Source organism: Brugia malayi (assembly GCF_000002995.4).
Source record: "Brugia malayi strain FR3 genome assembly, contig: Bm_v4_ChrX_scaffold_001, whole genome shotgun sequence".
In the NCBI taxonomy this organism is placed as follows: domain Eukaryota; kingdom Metazoa; phylum Nematoda; class Chromadorea; order Rhabditida; family Onchocercidae; genus Brugia; species Brugia malayi.
In genome coordinates, this window is record NW_025062479.1 from 20,760,179 (window position 1) to 20,783,624 (window position 23,446).

At 23.6% G+C, this 23,446-nt stretch overlaps 2 protein-coding genes across 3 annotated transcripts; one reads left to right on the plus strand and one right to left on the minus strand.

The window, feature by feature from the left end:
* Positions 1–12,625: 12,625 nt before the first annotated feature.
* On the plus strand, positions 12,626–19,663 carry Bm8108 (Uncharacterized protein; the record flags this gene model as incomplete). Its single annotated transcript, XM_043075576.1, has 16 exons — positions 12,626–12,701; positions 13,398–13,564; positions 14,080–14,184; positions 14,297–14,396; positions 15,496–15,653; positions 15,903–16,026; positions 16,208–16,370; positions 16,456–16,601; positions 16,937–17,157; positions 17,373–17,504; positions 17,683–17,814; positions 17,924–18,058; positions 18,393–18,592; positions 18,789–18,922; positions 19,128–19,268; positions 19,656–19,663. 16 exons carry the CDS (start codon positions 12,626–12,628, stop codon positions 19,661–19,663), a joined length of 2,142 nt encoding a protein of 713 aa, XP_042931510.1.
* Positions 19,664–21,139: 1,476 nt separating this feature from the next.
* Positions 21,140–23,395, minus strand: Bm2396 (Uncharacterized protein; the record flags this gene model as incomplete). Of its 2 annotated transcripts, XM_043075577.1 has the most annotated exons (6): positions 21,140–21,248; positions 21,319–21,448; positions 21,760–21,888; positions 22,196–22,294; positions 22,534–22,705; positions 23,222–23,395. In XM_043075577.1, the coding sequence occupies 6 exons, from the start codon at positions 23,393–23,395 to the stop codon at positions 21,140–21,142; spliced, it is 813 nt and encodes a 270-aa protein (XP_042931511.1). The 2 variants fall into 2 exon arrangements, with proteins under 2 accessions (XP_042931511.1, XP_042931512.1); XM_043075578.1 differs by lacking the exon at positions 21,319–21,448 and having other exon boundaries at positions 21,208–21,248.
* Positions 23,396–23,446: the final 51 nt, after the last annotated feature.

A 23,446-nucleotide genomic window follows, 5' to 3' on the forward strand; every position in this document is an offset into this window, starting at 1 on the left:
GCTACTTAACTTTTTAATAACACGTCTCTAATTAACGTGTAAATCACATGTGCCTAATTAACATGTTAACGACATCACGCTACTTTAAAAAAAAAATCTGTAATTAACGTGGAAATGACGTGTATCTGATTAATGTATTAACGATGTAGTCATTTGCATCTGTTCAAACGATAACAATTTATGTTACTTATTTTATTCATGACATGTTTTTCCCTGTTTCAGTTACATTTCTCAGTTCTATTTATTATTCGCAAATTAAAAACAAAAATTTTAGAAAGAAATATTTTTATGATTTTATTATTGTAATGTGAAAATTTTCTGAAATTACATAAAATTACGGCAGATATTCGATAAGATATGAATGATAAAAAATGTTAATTACATAATTCATTTCATTTCGATGATTCATCTTTTTTAGTTAATTATACATTCAGCTTTTAAATAATTTCTCTTAGAGATCATCCATATACTTTTGTTTGAATTTTTTTTTTTGTATGTTTAAATTCTTGCGCATATCATTTGCACATATCAAATTATGATGTAACATATTTGAAATTAATTTTCTTACGTCAAATTCTTTGACGTAAGAAAATTTCTAATTAAAGTTATAAAAGAAAATATAGCTATTAAATTTCTAGCTAATAATTAATAAAACATATTTTTTAAATTTCTATTTGACTTTAAATCATACAGTAATAAACATTACCAATGACAATGACGGTCGTTTTTTTTTTTATTTTATTATTTGCTTATATCATTGCTCGATTTTATTAAATTATTAAAATTTAATTTTTAAAAAATGAATCTGATTGATAATTTAAGAAAATGCATGATTTGATATTATTTCATTTACAGTTACTTACAAGTGATTAATTCAATCTTATCGTATTGAAAACCAAATTGCTATGATAATATAGTAATAAAGAAAAATAAACCAAATATTATAGCTCAAAACCTCTAATATGAAAAATTTGATAGGAAAAAACCGGAAAAATAAATTGAACATTTTTTGTATGTTCAGTTCAGCTATCCGGTTTTTTTCAGAAAGCCTAGAAATAGTCCATCTCTGCTAGATTCTTTTCATATTCGTCATCTGTCACCACAGTCATTTGTTTTTTGTTTTTTGTTTTTCTTCTTGTTAACAGAAATAAAATAATCGAAGAATGATTTATTTGTGATTTTTGATAACATCAAAGTTAATTAATTACTTCAATTTCTACAATAACTTGTTTTCTTTTCCTTTTCGTTCAGTTACTGAAAAAAAAAAAAAAAAAAAAAAAAAAAAACGCTGAACTTGTTTTATTAATCTAAAAGCTAATGCCATAATTTTTTCATTTTATTTTAATTAGTAATAAAATGAAAAAGGCCACCTAACCTAATTCAATATTTATGATTTGGAATGCATATGAAATGACAAATGTCTTCATTTTATAATTTTTAAAATATTTAGCAAATTTTTTAGTAAAAAGAAGGATCGAATAAATTCAATCACTTTATAAAATTTATGTAAAAATTGTTCATTTAGTTTTATCCTTTAAAAGTAATAACTAGGAAGAATAATGAGCTCTTGTTTAGGTGGAATAATTGATATATTTGTTTGAAATGTTCTGCTTCATTTTCATAACTCAATTAAAGTTTAAAAAATGATCTAAATAGATGTTTGTTTTTGTTTTTGTTTTTTGTTTTTTTTTTTTTTTTTTGACTAATTAAAAGCAACGATTAGTTTAGTGATAAGATTAAATTTTTACTTTATTGATTTGTAAAATTTTATTCATTTATGTATTAATAAAAAGAATGTAAAGAAAAAAATAAATAAATGAGAAATAGATCGTAAAAATGTTTAAATTAAAATATTTATTTTTTGTTTTTCTTGTTTATTTTATCATGTTTTTTGTCGCTTTTGTTTTTGAGGAAACAAAAATTTTGTTAGAGGTTTTGTTGGAATTGTTAGTTAGTCGAAGATTTTTCGAAAATTTAATTTGATCAGGTTCTACTGCATTTTCAAGGTTGGACTCTAATACCAATTTTGTACTTCAAAAATTTTTGAAAAGTTCATTTATTTATTTTCCTTCTTTTGCACAAAAGCGAATAGATCACAATGTATCTTTATTGGATGAAAATTTTTACAATGTTAATATCAATTGTGAGATAACATTTTGTTTGTAATATATTTTACTATCAATAACTTTTGACCGTAATAATTAACAGTGATTAATGATTATTAGTAATTGAATTAAATGAATAATTTGAAAATTCTTCCACAATAATTTTGTTTTATTTTGAAATTAGACATAGCTAACAACTTTATAATGTAATATGCTGAAAGGTTTCATAAATTAACTGATAAACTTTTTAGTGTAATTATTAACAAATTAAAAGAAAAAAACATTTTGAATTGATCCATAATTTTTTTAATACTTAAAGAAATATTATCTGAATGAAATATGCTTAATCAAAATTATAAAATTATTTCCTTTTTTGTTTTTGGCACTGTAATTTATATATGGAAGAGAAAAGAAGTGAAGTTAAAAATTAAAAGGAAATTAAAATCTAAAACAATATTTGATTGATTACAAGTGTAAATGACATCTCTAATCATTCCTTTTGAAATTTTCACATTTTTGATATTTTTAACTAACATTTCATAAATTTTTCTGTTAAAAAAATGATGTGAAAAAAAAAAAATGTTTAAATGTTGAAATCAAAAAACAAATTTGAGTGAAAAAGACAAGAGAAAAAGATTAAAATGATGACAGACAATTTTGATTTCATTTTTTTCAAAAAAAAAAAACATTTCCATTCCATACACAATATTTTATTTTATTGTTTTTGAAATGATTTCTTTAATCAAAGACCCATTGTAATTTCAAAAAATTATTGTTTTTAATTGGAAAATCACTATATGATGATTTAAAAAAAGTGAAATTTAAATATTATTGTCAACTTTTATCTTTACTTCATCTGAAATTCATCCATATACACTTTTATCATCTATCTTACATTAATTATTTAAAATATTAATTCATTTTTTCTCACTTATATTTTATATTCTTTCAACAAAATTTTTTATTATTGTTATTGTTATTAATTAATATCATTATTAATTATTGCTATTATTTATTATTACTTACTACTTTATTGTATTGTTATTTTTATTGGTCATTATTTAATGCTATCACTATTGTCCTTATTATTATTATTATTATTATTAATTTTGTTATAAATAAATATACTCTGTCTATTTCGCCATTAGTATTTGGATTGAAAATGAAAAGTGGAAATGAGAAAAGACTATAAATTCATATCCTTTCCTATTCAATTTAAATAAGTCATATCGATTGCAGAAACATTCCACTTCAAATCATTTTCTTCGCTGCTATTAAGTTAGGTGAAAAAGCAAGAAATTTGCCTTAAGCTAAGGAAATTGACAATTGCACTTTTAATATTTCAACTATTTTAGTTCTAACTTACTTCTTAGTACTTTTCTGCTTCACAAACACTATGCACTTAATAAATAAAATAGATACATGCATGTTATTCTAGAAAGTTACTCCTTTATACTGTATTAATAAACATTTTGCGCAAAAGTACAATTATACACTACACTAATTTTGTATAGTAAAATAAAAGTAAATACTTTAGTAAAAGTATAGTAAAAAAAAATTAAAAAAAATTTTTTAAATTAATATAAGTTATGTAAATGGGAAAATTAATAGAAATGTATTATCAAATATAATAAGTTTCAATTTGATTATGTTTTGCTCAAATAATTCTTTTATGGCATTGAAGAAAATTTTTCTTATTTTACTTTTGCTCAAATCTTTTAAATGATGTTCATTTTAAAATTTAACTTTTTAATTGGATAAATAATATTCTTTATTCTAATTAATTATTAGACAAATAGTTTTCATATGTAATTGCTCGGGTAAATAACTTTTTTTAGTCAAAAAAGAATCTTATAATATGTTAATTTCTTTTTTTTTAAGAAAAAAAAAAAATGTGCTTTTAATTTGTTTGTCCAAAAAAACGTTTTATTGGTCTGTTTTAAAAGGAATTTATCCAAAGACGATAAGCTAATTTAATAAGAATTTAAAAATCTTTTAATTGTTATTATTAATTTCAAAAAACTTTACCTTTCCCTATTTTGCCCGTTCGGAGTTTTTTCGAGAACTTTTTTTTTTTTTGTGAAATGAAACGAACATAATGGACAAATTGATTGTACAAAATATCCTTATCTTGACTGACACCGATTGTTCGACCTTTCTGATATTTCCCGTCATTGACCTCTCATTCGCATCATTCTAACGACATATTTCTTTTAAAATTTTTTGAAGCAAAAAAAAAGAGCAATTTCGAAAAATTATGGTTCTTTACAAATTCTAAAAATTAAACACCTCTTTTCGACAACATTCACATGTGTGATTAAATTGATATGAAACAAAATTTATCAATTTAATTTAAAATTTTTAATATTTAATAATATTTGAGTATTATGAAAAATGGAAAATTAATGTTTCCTTCATCACTTTTTTTTTTTTTTTTTTTTTGATAGTATTATTTGTTAAATCCACAGATATTAAACAAAACTGAATTCTTCCCAAAATGAGCTTTTCTGTGTCATCAGACAAATCCCATTTTCATGTGTCCTTGTCTACCCACTCCATGCGTCTTTGTCTCTTTAAATTTTTCCTTTTTTTCTTTTTTCCTTTTCATTTCATATTCATCAGATTATTCTTTTTAAGGAATTTTACTGTTAAATTGCTCTCTTCTTCTTCTTTCTCTATTCTATTTTTCAAATGTGATTTCAGAGCTTTTTTTTTTTTCTTTTTTATCTGATCAATTCATTTCATTAATTAGACTTCTTGCTTCTTTCTCTCCCTTTCTCTCTCTCTCTCTCTTTTTTTTCTTCCTCTCGGTTACTCAATCTTATCTTTTAGATTAGTACTGATAGTTGTTATATTTCTCCTTCCAAACTTTTTCCCTTATTATTCTGTCAAAAAAAAAAAAAAAAAAAAAAAACATTTTGTTATCTTTTCTTATAATTTATCGATTTTTATCAAAAACAACCTGTTAATATGATTTTTTCAATTTCACTTTTTTTTCAATAGATGAAAATCAATGGTTAAATTATTATTGACTTTAATACTTTGACATTGTCTTGTCTATTTTATGTTTTTTCTTTTTAAGTAATATAATGCGAGATATAAAATTGTAGAAGAATCTTGAAATATTACTCTAGCAAAGTGATAATTTTTTAACATTTTTACTTTGTTATCACTGGATGAGTTAACTTTTACACACTGATATCACAATGATATATACGATGTACGCACTGAAAAATGATAGATTTCAGTGACCTCATTCATTGGCATTCATTTTTGCATATCCATTCGAAATTGATCATTAGAAGATATCAGTTTAAAATGATAAATACCAGTTAGGAATGACATTTGCATTGATAAGATATCGGTTAAGAATGATATTTCCATTGTCCAGATATCAACCGAAAATGATAGATATCAGTTAAAAATATCTCCACTGATAAGATATATCATAGTGACATAGTTAAGAAATGTATTTTTCAAAGATACGATATCAGTTGGAAATAATATTACCTCTAAGTTATCAGTTAAAGACAACAGATATTAGTTAAAAATGATATTTTTGCTGATAAGATATCAATTGAGCTCTATGTAATGCAGTGATATTTGGCATATATCATAGCAATTTGAAATGACAAGAAGAAATGATTGCTTAACAATAGTAAATTTTTAATTGTAACCAATGTTATTCTCATTTTAAGCTATTCCTCTTATCATTTCCAGATAAATATTTATAAAATGCAATGTGATTTTTTCACTTAAAAAAAAGCAAAAATTGTTTACATTTGAGTTTAGACAGAAAGGCTGGGAAAATGAAGTAAATAAAATGCTTTCTGAGAGGCCTAGCAAAATATTCCTATAATCGATGCAAGACAGAATGTCCTTAGACGAGACAAGACGAGACTATGCTAGACAATGTCATTTTCATTTTATGCGCACGCATTCAATCTCATTTTCCTGTCACAGATGTGTCTAAGGCACTTACACATAAGAGATTGTTAACAAAATAATTCCTATCATTTCATTTCATTCATTATCATTTGTTTATCAGTTACTAGTATTATCATGATTAGATGCAGCATAATTTTGAAATGTCTTCGGCATTTTTATCAATAAATCTTTTGTAAATACTTCCGAAAAGAAAATGGACATTTATAATAATTAATAATAATAGAGAGGGTAATAATAATAATAATAATAATAATTAATAGTAATAATAATGCATGAATTAGTAGAAACCATAGGAAACTTTTATGATTAGAAAACGCATTTATGAGTTACTACATCGGCGGTAATAATACAAATTTCTTCAGCATTCAAAGATTTCAGTAAACATTTCTCAATTAATTATGCTTAAGTGAAACTTTGAAAATTTATTATCGCAGTCATTTCGTGTCAAAAATCTCGAAAAACTTTTATATCATTTCAAATGCTAAAGAATTTGAAATTGATGTCAGTTTAATTTCATTTAGTTAAATAAACGAAATACATTATTGTAATGATCGAATAACTTTTTTCTAATGCAATATGTTTGCATTTTTTCATCGTTAATTTCTAGACATTCAATTTTCTCTCTTTTTTTTCTCTCTCTCTCTCTCTCTCTTTTCTCTAAAAACCTCTTTTTTTTTTCATATACATTGGAAGTTTAATGTTTTTCTTCAGTTGATAACTTTCTTTTATTATAAAGTAAAATGAAAATTAATAAATAAATATGTACTGGCCTTTTCATTTTATTTGCAGAAACAATTTTGACCTTTGAATGCACTTGTGCATAGTAATAGTGCATTACTTCGTTAATGAATGCTCTCTAATTAATATTTCTGAATAAATTGGTGTGAATTTTTCCATCCTCTTCCACTTACTCTTTCTTTCATTTCATTCATTTCTTTAGCATTTATTAAAATGATGGCTTTTGGAGCTATTTAATAGCTATAGCTAATATCTCTTGAAATATTTTTATTTTCATTGCATTAAAGTCTCTAAAAAAAAAAAAAAACAAAATTTGCAATTATATTTTGGGTTTTATTTTCTATTTGTGATTTAATTAGAGGAGAACCTAATGATATGTTATTTAGCACAAAAAGCCTGGTACAAAAAGATACGCATCATTTTTTTCATTCCTCTCATTTCATCTTTTTCAAATTCATTTTTATATATATAACAAATATCATTTGACCTAATATTAATCAATACTTTTTTTTTTAAAAAAAAAAAAAAAGTTTTAACATTTTCATCTTCATTCATTGATGCGCATTCGTTACAAATAAAAGTTTTTGTGAGTAATCATTCATTGAATCGGATGTTTTTTTTTTTCGAGAACAGTTTTTTTCGAGAATAATTTATTTTGCAGAATTAACTAGAATTAAAAAAGAACACGATAATTGTTCTTTCTCATTTAATAACTATGTTGAAAAAATTAAGAAATACTGAAAATTTCAGTTAGTCGTAACTTTCAAATATTTTACTGCAAGAAATATCGAAGTTAGTAAGAAGTGAAGTGAATATTAATTAACTGAATATATTTTTTATGGAATGTATGAATTAGTAAAGATAGAAGAATGGTTTTAATGCAGTACAGTTTCTTAAAATGTTAATTTGAAAGGAAGGATGTTAGATAGATTAAACTGTCACAGCTAATTATGTCTCTAATGAGTAAACCAGTTACTTCCTTTTTCCTAATAAACACATCTGATACATTCTTTTACCTTTTACTAGAATTTTCACTTCCCTTTTATTTAAGGGTGTAACTTTTTTCTTTTTTCAAAAGCGGAATTTTTCACTTTAAAAAGGTATTTATAAAGCGAAATTTTTTTTTTTTGGAATACAATTTTTTGAAAATATTATATTTAGAAGTAAAATTACTAATTAATACTGATATCATATATTTATGTTTGACATTGCAAAAGGTCATACATAGTATTTGCATATCCTAAATGTAGTGGAGTGACTTATCAATAATGATAAGATGATCAATCCATAATGATCTCCACAACAGTTAGCCACATATCCATCAATTCTGGACAAGCGCGATGAGAACTTGAAATGGTGGATATCGCTACCAAGAACGCATAAGGTAGGAGGACAAATGCGCATTGTGTACATCTGAACAGCTGCTTTTTTCCAATCTCTATTCATCATTCATTCCCAATTTTAATTACTATTCATTTCATTTCTACACTTACGTCAATAGCAATATCTGAAATTCACGTGTACTTCCTATTGTTAATCATCGGTAGTTAGTCAATTCATTACATATTTACGTCAATAGCAATATTTGAAATTCACGTGTACATTCCGTAATATCAGCTATGAACACTATGTAAACTTTCGTTTTGTATTAGCGAGATTTCATATTTCTGTCAAATTATTACAAAATTTTCAACAATAGCCGCATAAATTTTCTATTGTAATAAATAACTGATTTCATATTGTTATAAGTAACTGACTTTATATTGTAATAAGTAATTTATTTTTATATAAAGAAATTGGAATGAATTTACGATTAAAATTTAATGCTAAACGTATTCAACAATACTATTCTTTCTTATTTAACCATGTATTCATCTAACTTATCACTTTTTATCAATTGATCTTAAATCATTTTACAAGAAATTATTGATGTTGCAATTCTTTATTAAGCATTTAATCTTGATTTCCCTAAAAGTTTCAAAGAAAATATTTTTTTTTTTTTTTTTTAAATACTGACATTTCAGAAACTTCCATGTCACAAATGTTGAGTTGTTTAAAATTACGAATGTCCCCATTTTTTCTTTTTTTTTTTTTTTTGATACCAAAATTTGATTTCAATAATAGCAACAACAGCAGTAGATTGAAATTTGTTGTCATTGTTGAAAATACGTTATTTCATAAATTCTTCGTTCTGAATATTTATTTTTAGTGAAGGATTTTTTCTATCAATGATATAACCGCAGGCGGAACTGGATCAAGTTTTCAGTCTACAGGAAATCATACGTATTAGATCATTAAAACACTTTCACTGATATTGTAGCTGATATTTATCACTTATTTCTCATAATAATTGCTGACAATAAGTGATGGAGGAATAAAAAAAATATTAAAGCAAACAATTTGCAAAGTAACTCACTCCATCACTCTTTTTGCTTTTTTCTTGTAAAGAAGTTTGTAAAATTTTTTATCACTCAAACGAATTCCTACATTTGTTAACTTATTATGTAGTAATTTCATTGTTTGCGTAATAACTGCTACATCAGAAATGCGATATGTGCATTGTGCACGATTGATCTGATATGCGCATGCTACTGCAATGTCATACAGGCAATTTACAAATTTAACTTTGCTAAAAATTGTCAAAATATACATTTTCATGGTATTTAATTCCTGAAAATGTTACCTGAATACTGTTATAATGTAGCAATTCTAAAAAAACTAGAAAATTTTGTATTACACATAAAAATTCCAAATATGTTAGTCAATGCACTTTGAATGTACTTTGAGCGCAAGGCGCAAAAAAAAAAAAACGGAAGAAAAAAGCAGAAAACACTTTTTTTCCTTCAATTGATAATTAAATTGAATGTTGTTAAGTATACGGAGATTAGAATGAGTCTAAGAAATGTTTATGGTTATGAATTGTATCAGTAAGCTGGTTTATCCTATCAGTTGTTTACTTTCTTCACCTTAGAATCAGTAATATACAGATAAAAAAAAAAAAAGAAAAAACCGGTCAGTTTATAAACATGTATATGTTTACTTGTTTTGAAAAAAAAAAAAAAAGAAAATAGAAAAGAAGCACTGTATTGTTCAGCAGTTCCTTTTAATTTCTCATCAATAATGGACTTGAATTTAAATTTGTGGTGTAAACAACTTTTATAAATTCTAATGCAAGTTTATGAATTAAAATGTTCAATGTGATAAATTCACATGGAAATTTTATCAACATTTTCATGTCTTATTTGACTATTTCAAATGCTCATATTTAAGTTTCATATATATGATAATTTAATCTATTAATAGTAATCTATCTATAACCTAGATTAAAATGAAATAAAAACTTATAACACTGCTACATTATATTAAATTACAAATAATCAATATTTAATTACGTATAATAAGTGAAAATGACAGTCACAAATTAGCAACTAGTTATCTGGGCATAACTTATTTATTTTACCTATCATTTGAACTACTTTTTGATAATGGAATATAATTATGAAAGTTATAGATAGATATTATAAATTGTTGATGACAAATGTTGTTCCTAATTTTAGTTTTTCTTTTTTGTTGTTGACAATACTGATATATGTATGTGTTAACACGGAACAGCTGCACATTTCTTCTTTTTCCTTACCACTTTGCTTTTTAACGAAAATTTCAAAAAATATAAACATTCATATTTAAAAAAAGATTCACAGTTAGTATTAATGATTAGTTTACCACACGCATATTACGTAACGTTTTCACGTGTATCGCATTTATGTCATATATATACGATTTGAATATAATATATCAACAACAACTTCGTATATTCAAATTTGCCAATATTATGCTCAATTAATTTTGTCAGAGATTTTATTAAAACCCTCTCATAATATTACTATGTTGTCTCATTCTTTCTTTTCTTCTATCTCCCTCCCTCTCTCCCTCTCTTTCCCTCTCTCCCCTCTCTCTCTCTCTTTCTTTCTTACTTATTTTAAATAATGAGACTGAGCCGTGATAATAACAAACATTTTCCTTCTTCAAATGTATCGTTGTACAGGAAAATGTCAATTATAGTATTTTCTTTTGGAAAAGTGAATATATTTAATTGTATCCTTTGATAAATTTTATTTTAATTTCATCAATTTAAGCGCAAGGTTAAAGGTCAGGCGTTACGTGTTCTTTTGTAATTCGTTTGCTTATAGTTATCACTGAAAGATGCGATTCTAATTAAATTCAATCGTATATTTTCTAGACATTTTCTGAAAATCCAAGAAAAGTCCTCGTCTCAAAAATTTTATTCTCTCTTTCTTCCCCTTTCTCTGTCTCTCTAAACATTTTACAAATATACAACGATAAGTGGAAGAAATTGATAAACGCATATAAGAGAGTTGTTGCTATCACTAATGATAAGCATTGTAATTATCAGTGTAATAATCAAATAGCCAGAAAGTGACGTTTATTTGGAAGAGAAGAAACGGCTATTATCTCTTTATGGTCAACGCTAATATAATTCAATTTAATTTTACTATCAGTGTGGGAGAATGTTACTTAATTTATTTCTGTTATTACGTCTCGCTGTTATATCACTTATACGTATATCCTAAAATAGTCCATTGCACAACGTGAAAATCACGGAAAAGCAATAAGAGAAGAAAATGAGATTGTAAGTAATAAGTGAAATGAATATTTAAATGAAAGTATTCTCATTTGTGACAATAACAATTTGCAATATTATTATTATCATTATTATTTTTATCACCATCATTTTTTATTATCATTGCTATTATTATGAAAATTCCTGATATTATTCAAAGAATTTTGTTATTCTGTAGTTTGAGACTGATAAGTGCACTCATTAGTTCTTTATGATAAATAATACTTGATAATAGTTAAAATGTTTTAGTCTTTATTTTGAAAATTTTCACTCTTCAATTGCTACTCAAATAAAATTAGTATAATTTTATTTCTATATCATTTGCTGTATTTACTTGAATTGAAATGAAATGCTAATTAAAAGAAAAAATTTTTGAAAAATTTTTTGAAATTTTTGAAAAATTTTTGAAAAATTTTTGAGTTCCTTCTTTACATATCTTTTTTTTAATGTTGTTTTTTAAATTTTAAACAAACTTTGTTGCTAGTTGATGTTAACAACAGTAAAATTTGTGGAAAAAATTTGAAATTAATAGCAACACTTCGAAATATAACTTTTTTCATTTTTTTTTTTCCTTGGTTAAAAGTTTGCTATTTAATGTGATAAAACTAGAATGAATAGCTTTATAACGATAATACAGCGATTCATATCAAATAATTTGTCAACTACTTATTTGACAACTAAGTGCAATATTCTGCAGTGACCATCACGTCCAGTGGTCATTTCTCACTCATCCAACAATTAATCGAAGAATCGTTTGATACATTTAAACTTTTGCTATTATTTTAAGTGGTTGAGAAGCAGAAACAGACAAAATAATTGGTATTAATTAACTTGAAAGAAGTATCAGCATTCAGCACTAAATTTCGGTTTGTCCTTATTGAATAAATTTAATTTTTTTAAGTAAAAAAATTTTTTTGACAAAGTTTCTCAAGTTTTAAGCTTTTCTGAGTTTTAACTAAATAACAATAATAATAATAATAATTCCAATTTTATAATTAATCGTTCTAATTCTACTCTTTTATTATCAACACTTATTTGTTTATAAAATATAGCACTTGATATGATATGATATGATATCGTTATGATTATATTTGCAGAATATGTTTACTTTTTTTTCATACCATTTAACTTTAAAATAATTACAGAATTTGTGGCTAGGAAATTTTTTAGAAGAACAAATAAATCGAATAAAATGGTAGAAGGTATTTCAACTCGTCTAAAAGCATTCGTTGATGGTAAACGATGTTCCACAGAGAATCTTAAAAAATGTTTGTTTTTAGTCGTTGATCCATCTTTATTAAAGTTTTTTATTTTTTCTTTTTATTTTTCCCTTTTATAATTTTGATCGTAAACTGATAAAAATAAAGTAAACAATAAAGGGAAATATTAAAGTGAAGTAAAACCGTTATGCTTTTCTTTTCTTTTTTTGAAGAAATGATATTGGATTATTCTAGATTTAAATTATCGGTTATCGTCGTCAGATTTCATTTTTAATTTGTTATGTATGATTCTTTTTTTTTTTTTGTATTACGTATTTTTTAGTTGGATTTAACAATTTAAACTTCAATTTCATGACGATTTGCAGTAAGATATGCTGTGTTTATTTTACTGATGAAAAATTTTTTTTTCTGCAAAAACTAAATTATAAAATTAAAATTGAAGAAGAATTTGATGAAAGATAAAAATTATCCGAAATATAAATTGAAATTGTAGCAAACGAAAATTGAGAATTAAAAAAAAAAAAAAAAAAAGGAACATTTAAATTAGACGGATGTATTCTTCAACTATAATAATTAACAGAAATTAAATTTTTACAATTTATCGTTAATTTCAACTTAACGATGCTAAGCATTTAATTATCCATCGAAATAACATGATAGCTCAGTTAAATGCATTTTTTAAATTTCCAGTGAATAATGAATTCAAAACGCTATAGTTTTACATGTGTCTGTTCTTTTTTTTAGATGAAAAATCAGAAACAAATGAAAGCAGCGATGAAAATGAAATTGAAAATAATCAAGGAAATATTGAATTAAATGTGAAGATGGAAACGAAAATTGATGATAAATATTTGGTTGTTTTAGCGGAACCATCAACTATCTTATCAGTAGCTTGTACAGTTGATGCAAAAGTATTATTTTTTTTTTCAATTAAATTTACTAGATCTAATACTTTTTATTTTAATGAAACATAATTTAATAATTTTTATTAACTTTTATGCATATGATTGATAAAATATTGTAGGATATCGATAAATTAATTATAAGTGAAGTTTTCAATGATAGAGCAAAACATATTATACAATGTTATGTTTGCAAATATGCAGCATTTCATACATTTCATCATATTTTCAGTTACTAATACTCTATTTCATTGATTAAACTTTCTATTTTTTTTTAGGTATTTTGTAGGATACGTAATATTGAACGTAATAAACGTTTAAAACGTTTAAATATTCATATGTTTACCCTTTTATACTATTTCAAAAACTATGCGTGACAAATCGAAACAAGAGAAAAACAAATAAGCAGTTTCTTCTTTTTTAAGATTTTTAAATAAATGAAAGTATTTTCTAATTTTAATCACATCATTATCACTATCACTTCTATTATCATTGTTGTTATGTTTTATTGATTTCATTTTTAGGGACGTATTTTTCGAGCTGATGATGGTATGGCATTGTTACTTGGATACATTTCAATGCGTGAACTTTTAGGCATTGAAATATCAAAACTTATTCCTGCCATACAAGTAAGTATATATTTCTTTCATCAGTCATATTAATTTTGTTTATTATTTATTTTTTTTTTTTGAAATTTAATTATTTTGTAATTATTGTTGATTATAAATGATTTAATTATAGCTTGAAACAAATAGTGAAGTGCAACATGTTTGTGCTCAATGTATTCGTGGTAATTCAATACCAGTTACTGTGAAAGTTAATACGGAAAAAGATTCAGAAAGTAAGAGTAACACATTTTTCATTTTAATTTGTGTTATAATTTTGATATTTTATATTATTTGTTGCATTTATATAAATTGAAATGAACTAGTTTTTTTTTTTTTTTTTTTTTTTTTTTTTTAGAATTATAATTTAATTTAGAAATTCAAAGAAATTTAAGAGAAAAACGAGCAGTTATACAAGCAAATCGGTGTGAAAAATCCTAAATTTGTTTGCAAAATTACTACTTCGCTTTGTACAATAGAATTCATTTAAGAATTTTAAATATTAATTGATTATATGAAAGTGATTGTGAGCAAAAGATAGTAATTATTGTTTATTTTAATTTAAATAATTATTCAATTCAAGCTTCTATTTGAATTGCTTTTGCTGAAGTTACAGTGAAGTCTAATTTTATAAGTTTTTTATTTATTTATTTATTTTTTCATCTAATTCCTTTTTTTGTAAATAATTTAGAAAAAAAAAAAGAAAACAGCAGGAAAAATCATCATTTTAAGCCGTAGATCAATTCAGTTACTGCCAATCTCTGTAGAAAATGAAACTAAAATTAATAAATTTTGCATTCGTAGTAGCAAATTGAAGTTTTTTTTTTTTTACTCATTCCAAATTGTGTGCTTTTTTTCGGTGCAATTTAAATTAACTTCCATACTTTCATAATCTTTAATCTTGAAAAATAAGTAAAGGTCTTTTCAAAACAAATTTCTTTTTTCCTGAAAACTTTAGCATAATTCTATGAATTCATGCAATTACAGTTAATAGTGATAATGTTGAATTTTTTTTTCAAATAATTAAATCTTTGTACATTAAAAATTTCATTCTCACATAAAATGCTAACTGAAGTGCATGAAAAATTTCCAGTATTAACTGAAAATGTCAAAAAATATGCAAGAAAAGAGTCAATATTCCAATAAATACTAAAATTTATTTGAAATTCGTTTTGTTTAATGTTTTTGCAAAATATAAATGACAGGAAAAAAAAAATTGAAATCTTTCAATGGTATATTAGCAATTTGTAATTATTTTCCTTTTCTTTTTTTCTCAATTAGACTAATTAATTAATCGTTAATTTTAAAAAATTTTTTTTTTCTTTTTTTTTTTAGCACAACGGCCACTTATGTATGAATTAGAAATTCAAGCATTTTCCACTGTTACTGGCGTTGTTATTTTAACAGAATCGGGCGCTTTACATAGTTTCAATGAAAATTTCATTGAAGCATTAATTGGTAAAAAGCAAAAAGAGGCGCTAAAAGATATGACTGTATGTTTTAATTATTATTATTTCATTTTAGGAAAGTTTCAATAATTTCAAGAAAAGAAAAAAAAATTTTAGAAATAAATAATGTGTAATTTCAAGTGAAAGGCGTTAAAATTTAGCAATATTTTAAAATTTCCAGTTAAATATAATTCTAGTAAAAATACTATAATTATTTACTGAGTTGTTATTCATGTGAAGAAAACTTTTTGCTTTTTTTTTTTTTTTTTTTAATTTTTGTTTGTTTATTTTTAGCATATCACTGATATAATTCCAAAATTTCACTATCATATTTTAACTTCACCATTAAATGGAACATGCAATGAAGTGGTGGTGAAATTGTCTGATGAATTTTTCGATCATTTCACAAATAAAAAAGGTCATATGTATGCGTTTTTTTTTTTTGTGTGTGTGTGTGTTATTTCAATTAAATAATTGTTGAAATATTATTGATAAAGTTTTAAAAATGTTAAAATATTATAGATTAAAAGATTATTAAACGAAAAAAAAAAAAAAAAAAAACAAATTAAATTACTAATTAATGTTGTTATTTGTTACAGACTCAATTTCCTCTCATAAGCATCGATCAGTTACATGGCTGATAAATGATTTAGCCTTATCAATGCATAAATTGAATGGAATTGAAAGTGTTGTTAATATCAGTTCATCACAACCATCAATTTCATCGATTGATGAAATGTGCTCATCAATACCTTCAACAAGGTCATTCATTCAAATATGCAATTTAATTCAAGCTATAAATTATTTTATGTGAAATTTTGAAATAATCGATGAGTTATACTTTTAGCTCACAATTTATTGAAAATGTTCAACTCTGTGATAATCTTCAACAATGGAATGAATTGATGATAACTGATAGGAGAAATCAGAGTGAACCAATTATAGAAGGTTCATTTTATGGATTTGCAAAACATTCTGATAGCAATTTGATTGGTAAGTTTTATTTTCTTTTTTTTTTTTTTTTTTTTTTTTTCAATTAAAATTTTAACGATCACAAAGATGAGAAGCTTTTCAATATATAATTAACTAATTAGCAAGAATTACTACTGATTAACTGCAAGTAAATAGCTGAATATAATTATTATCAATTGATCACCAAGAATTACTCTTGTTGATTACCAATAAATAATTAGAAATTTTGAAAAGAGCTATAAAATCAATTGATAAATAAAAGATGAAAACATATAGTAGAGGACATTTTTTTTTTTTAGAAAGTTTTTTATTAAATTATATTATTAAAAAATGTCAACTTACATTTGAATTTATAGCAATATGTTTCAATATAAAACGTTTGGAGCCAAATAGTGGCGCAAGTTGGGCAGTTTGTATCAATTACAATAAGACAATTGATTTTGGCTTTTTTGGCCAAATGAATGAGGAAAGATTGATGAGTGAAAGTATTTGTGATAATGAAAATATTCGCGCATGCAATGATAATAATGATAACTATCGAGTTGACTTTAAAATTGAGAAAAATTCGATGATTACAGTTAGTTTTTTATTTTGTTTTATAAGCAAAAAATTTTTAACTCATTTAAATATAATTAATTATTATTCCATTTTAGTATATAATCAAATGTTATTTTTTCTTATTTATTACTGTTTCTTTTTTTTTGAGAAAAAACTCTTTGGTCATTTTTCTTTATTCATTTTATTTCTTCGTGCATTTATTTGCACAAAATTTCCATCCATTTATCATTTCAGGTTGAAAAAGATGATGAAAATGCGCAAGCAATAGCTGGCGAATATTCGAAATATTATGATACACAATATCTCATTGGTAATGGCGCTTTTGGCTCAGTAAAATTAACAGCTCGAAAAGATACGGGTATTTTGGTCAGTGAGTACGCTTCTTTTTTTTTTTTTTTTTTTTCCGTTCAATTTATTAATTTGTTTATTTATCAAAATTGATAATTTAATATTATTGACTAAAAGTTATTCTTTTTTTAAACATTTTAATATAAATTTAAGAAATATGAATTGTTTTTCTTTAATTTTTCGTATAAAATTTTAGGCAGTAGCAAAATTTATTTGCAAATCAAAAGTTTTTTCGGAAAGTTGGATACCAAGTCCTAAACGTGGTAATCGTGTGGTACCAATAGAGCTTCATCTTCTCGAAACATTATCTCATCCAAATATCGTAAAGGTTTCGTTTTTTTTTTTTTTTTTTTTTTTTTTAAATTTTTTATTTTTTTTTTATATTTTTTTTTTTTTTTTTCACAACTATAATTATTACTTGTTGCATACATTTGCAGTTATTGGATGTTTTTGAAAATGATTTATACTATCAATTAGTGATGGAAAAACTTGGCTGTGGAATGGATCTATTTGAATTTATTGAACAACAACCAAAATTAGATGAACCACTTATAAGTTATATTTTTAGACAGGTATTATTATTATATATTATCACTATTTTTATCAATTAATTAATTAGCAGTTTTAGAAATTTCACTTCATTTCCTCAGTTTTTTTCTATCAATTGATTTGAATCTTATCATTGTCTTAATCCTCTTTTTTCTCAACATATTAATAAATAATATTGTAAAAAATTTTTGTTTTTAGATTAATTTTTTGCAAATTATCATTGTATTGGAATAGAAGGAAATTTTTTTAATGGCTTTGACTTTTTAATTCAAAATTTCCTTTTATTCAATGAAATGAAAGCAACAAAAAGGAAAGATGAAAAAAAAAAGGAATGCAAAAAAGAAATATTTATTTCAGGTAGTCAATGCAGTAGCTTATCTTCATTCAAAAAATATTGTACATCGTGATTTAAAAGATGAAAATGTTATCATTGATCAAAATTTTTCATGCAAATTGATTGATTTTGGATCAGCTGCATATTTTGGTCATAATTTTGTTTTTTCAACATTTTGTGGAACAATGGAATATTGTAGTCCGGAAGTTTTGCGTGGAAATAAGTAAATTTGTTGTATTTATTTTATAAATTTTAAGCTTTTCAGAATTGTTTAATAAAAAATTATAAAAAAGAAATATTTATCTTATTTTTTTTTTTTTTGTTCACTAATAAAATCATTGTTGATATTTTTTGTATTTTTATTCACTACTAAAATTATTATAATTAATCATAATAATTAATTAATCTTATTATTTTAGATATCGTGGTCCTGAATTAGAGATGTGGTCTTTAGGAATCCTATTGTATACACTTGTATTTTTTGAAAATCCTTTTCGTAGTTTGCAAGAAACTATTCGTGCTGAAATTAAACTTCCATGGGAAGTCTCAGAAGGTAAATATTGATGCAAAAACGTGTTATACGCTTTATACGTGTTAGTATTCCGGAAAAATATATTCAAAAATATGCATGGGAAAAATCTAATTTTTTAACTCATCATTCATGATAACATGTAATAATATAATTGTACTTAAATTTAGTACCTAATTTCAACCACGAAGTATTAGATTTTTTTTTTTCAAAAAAAGAATTTATTGAGGTTTGTTCCAAGTAATTGCTTGGCTATTACAACGTGATCCACAGTTTCGGGCTACCATACGTGATGTTAGTAATCACTGTTGGGTAAAACAACCAATTGATTTGCGAATGTACAAATTTCAGGATGTCCTTCAAAAATGTGGTAATTTAATTTAATTCTATGTCAATAATTATTATTTTATTATTTGTTTAATAATTATTTGTAATTATTTCCTTCTTTTCTTTTCTTTATTTGATTTAAGAAAAATGGGAAAGTTTAAGAGTAAACGATTTTTGGTTATTATCAATTTAAGATGGAAAACAAAAACAGTTTTTCTGAAATGCATTTATTTATTATAAGTAAAAGAGAAAATATTCAAAATTCCAACTAATTTTTATTATTTCATATTTTTGCATTTGAAAAATGCTGCATAGTATTTTTGAGATAAATTATTTTGACAGGTAATAAATAATTTGAAATTTAACTTTTAGTTATAGTTTAATTATTTACCAATTAACAGATCTGCAACATAAATAAATTTAATTTTAGATCGTTAATAAGGTGGTTCGTTCAGCCATGCATCACAATTTGATAAATTATTTCAACAATATTTCATCAACATTATTAATTATTTTTGCATCAAAATAAATTGAAAGTTGAAATCTGTATGTTTCTTGTCTTTTTTTTTAAATAAACTTGTCACTTGAAAAATGGAATATATATTTATTACAGTAACTAAAAGTAATTCAATTCCATTCAACTTCTTTTATTCTGTCTATATTTTTCTTCGTCAGAAAATTCCAATCATTTTTTTTTTCAGAAAATAAAAAAAAAAAATAAGAAATTAATAATTTTCTTTTGCTAAGTGTTCAATTTCAAATTTCGAACGAATCAAATTCATTCTTTTGAATTTTTATTTCCAATAGTCCTATTAATAAAGTTCATTTGAATTTGAAAATTCAACATATTGTATTTAGTATGAATTAATTATATTCTTTCTCATTAAATTTTGAATGGATTTGCTAATAAAGTTAATTAAAAATTTAATTTTCTCGTTTTTTTTTTTTTTTTTTTTTTTTTTTAAAAATTATCGAATTAATTTCATAACAATTATGATTTTTTTTGTGATTTCATTGAATTAATATTAAAATTTAAGAAAAAAAATTCGAATTAATGATTTTTTTTTTTAAAAAAAAAAGAAAGCTGTGTTTTAAAAGAAATTTATTGTTTAATTCCATTAATAATACTTAAATTTTAATTCTGTATAATATTGTCTTTCACATCTAATATTTATGTAATTGATATTCAGGGTGCATTTTGATTTATGTATTTTATAATTACAAATGTAAACGACAGTTTTTTTTTTTTGATGCATTCAATTCTTTAAACATATCTATGCTTTCGTTTTTTTTTTTTTTTTTTTTTTTTTTTGCAGCAATTTCAGCAGGTAACATTATATCATCAATGTTTTATTAATTTCTTGGAAGAGTAAATTGTCCAGATGTTAGTTATCAATTATCACTCGTTATCACTGAATGATGCTTGATCAGATTGAATGGAATGGTAGCTAATGCATATATTATGTAGTCAAATTACACATGCTGAAAAATTTTTAAATTTATTAATGATGCTCGAATTTCATAGTTCTTTCATTGCATTGTATTATATTGATTCAAACTGATTTATTTATTCCAATATTATGTCAGTATTTATTCCGGTTTTATATCAGTATTCCGGTACTATGTCACCGTATTATTTTTCTTCATGCTTCATTTCTGCTAAATAAATTTGTTTTATGGACTAAATTGTCCGTGCATATAAATTTTCTCTAAATTACAAATCAAACAACCATCAGATAAAGAATTATTAAACTGATAGATGCTCTCACCTAATTTAACATTCTATATATATATGTATTTTTCTTTTTGATTAATAAAATATGAACTTATAACTGTATTATTATTATTATTATTATTACCTATAATTTTGAAATAATATTTCAAAATAATAAATTCTCGGGATGCTGATTTTGATTATGAAGCGGCTTTTTTCGTTGGCTTTTTGTCATGCGCATTATGTCCAACGGATGGCGGTAATGCACTTATGGCAGTTTCATGTGATTTAGATTCGGAAATTGCTTTTCTGAAATAAACATGAAAAATAAGAAGGAGAAAAAAGAAAAAAGAAGGAAATATATAATTAATTATCTTACGTTGGTGTTGGTGTTGCTATGTGATTTTTAATTTCAGTATTTTGTGTTGTTGAAGGAAATTGCAATTCGGTTTTAACATTTTGTGATTTTTGCTCGGTTTTTTCTGTTATCTGATTAATTGTTTTGTGATCTAGAATTTAATTTAAATGTAAATTTCTTAATCAAATTTTTTGCACTGTTATACATTTTCATTTACATTGATTGATTTTTTAGTCAAACAATTCTTTCATTATTTCATCTTAATTCAATTCATTCCTTTTGCTATAAGAAAAAAAGAAAGAAAATGGTGATGAATCATCAATTTTTAAAAAAATAATTTCTTTCAAAAAAAAAAAAAAAAAAAGAATTAAATATGCAAACAAAAATGATATTGATAAAACGCTCCAAAATAATGCTAAAATTAATATTAAAAAATTTGAAATGAAAATGAAAAAGAATTACTTGTTCCAGTAGGTTCAGTAATAGGACTACTTTGATTACTAATCAATGTTGTGAATTGATTTTCATATCTTGTCAGATAGTAGCAGTCAACATCGTATGGTTTGTCGTTGTAAAGAAGATATATACCATCTTGTGAAAAAAGAAAAAAGAAAAGAAAAACTTTTTTGCACTTTTAAATTAAATTCAAAAAAAAAGAAAACGGAAATTCTGAAAGCCTATTGAATGATAAAATATCTTTTCTTCTTTTTCGTCTTCTTATATATTTTTACCAAATATTTGTGAAATAAATAACTTTACTTTTTTAATATATATCAATATTTTTGACAATATTAAAATTATATTATCAATAAATGATTTAAAAAAAAAAAAAAAAAAAAAGAAAAAAGAAAGAAGAAAAAACATTCAAATTTAAATAAATTAGATATAATATAATTACTTTCAAAAGGTGAATGACATTTGGTACATACAAAACAACATCTATGCCAATATTTTTTTAATGCTTTTACACATGTTTCGCGTAAAGATTTATTGCAAGCTGTGTGAAATTAATTTTATGAAAAATATCACAATTTTAAAAAATTTTTAAATTTAAGAAAAAAACAAAAATCTTGATAATTTGCTTAATTTTGATTCAAAAAAAAATTGAATATTTTAATCGATCGCTATTCTTTTTCGTTTTTTTTTTTTTCTAATAATTTTTTTATGAAAAAAAAAATATATATTTTAACCAAACATTTGTAAAATAAATAATTAAAATAATTATTTACAAATAACCGTAACATTTTGGATGAAATTCTTCCATATAACAATCCATACAAATTGGATAATTGCTATTATAACGATATTTCCGGAATGGTCGACCGTCAAAACCAACGATGCATTTACAGTGAATGCATGTGAAATGTTCTCGATGCCATATTTTATTCAATGAATAAATTACGTTGCGCTTAAATAATTTAAATAAATATTTTCATGATTTGAATTAATTTTATTGATTAAAATTAACTAAAAAAAAATTTTATTTTGAATGATTCTTTTTAACAATGATAAATAAACATTTCAATGGATAATTTCCTTTTTTTCTTTAAACAATTACAATAATAGTAATAACGGAACAATATTTTTTTTTTTGCTATATTATATAAATTTGTAATTTACTAAGTACACTTTTCCTATTTCTAATTTTAAATTTTAGTTTAGGATTTTTGATTCTTTAAGAAAATCTCTAATGTTTGTTACTTTTTATTTCTTTTTATTTTGTTACTTTTTAATTTATTTATTATGTTTTTTCTTTCTTTGTTTTTTAAATTAATTGAAAAAAAAAAGTTAATTAGCAAATTTATAGTTTCAGCTTATGAATTGTTTTAAAAATTTCTATATATATATATATATATTTTAAATTTTAATATATGATATTCATCTTTTGAAAATTTCATGATTTTTCTTTTATTTTAAACTATACCATCAGTGCTTGCTTGCGTGTAACCGGTTCATTGCAACTATTACACCGAATCAACCATCTACCTTCCGGTTTTTCCGGCAATTCATTTGATGTTAATAGGGTTAAACCTGAGGTTTCAAAAATTTTTGAAATAGAATTCGAATGGCTTCTTCCAATTTCAGCTTTACTTTGCATTTTGTATTCTAAAATGACAATAATTTCCAACGATAATTTATCATATCTCTG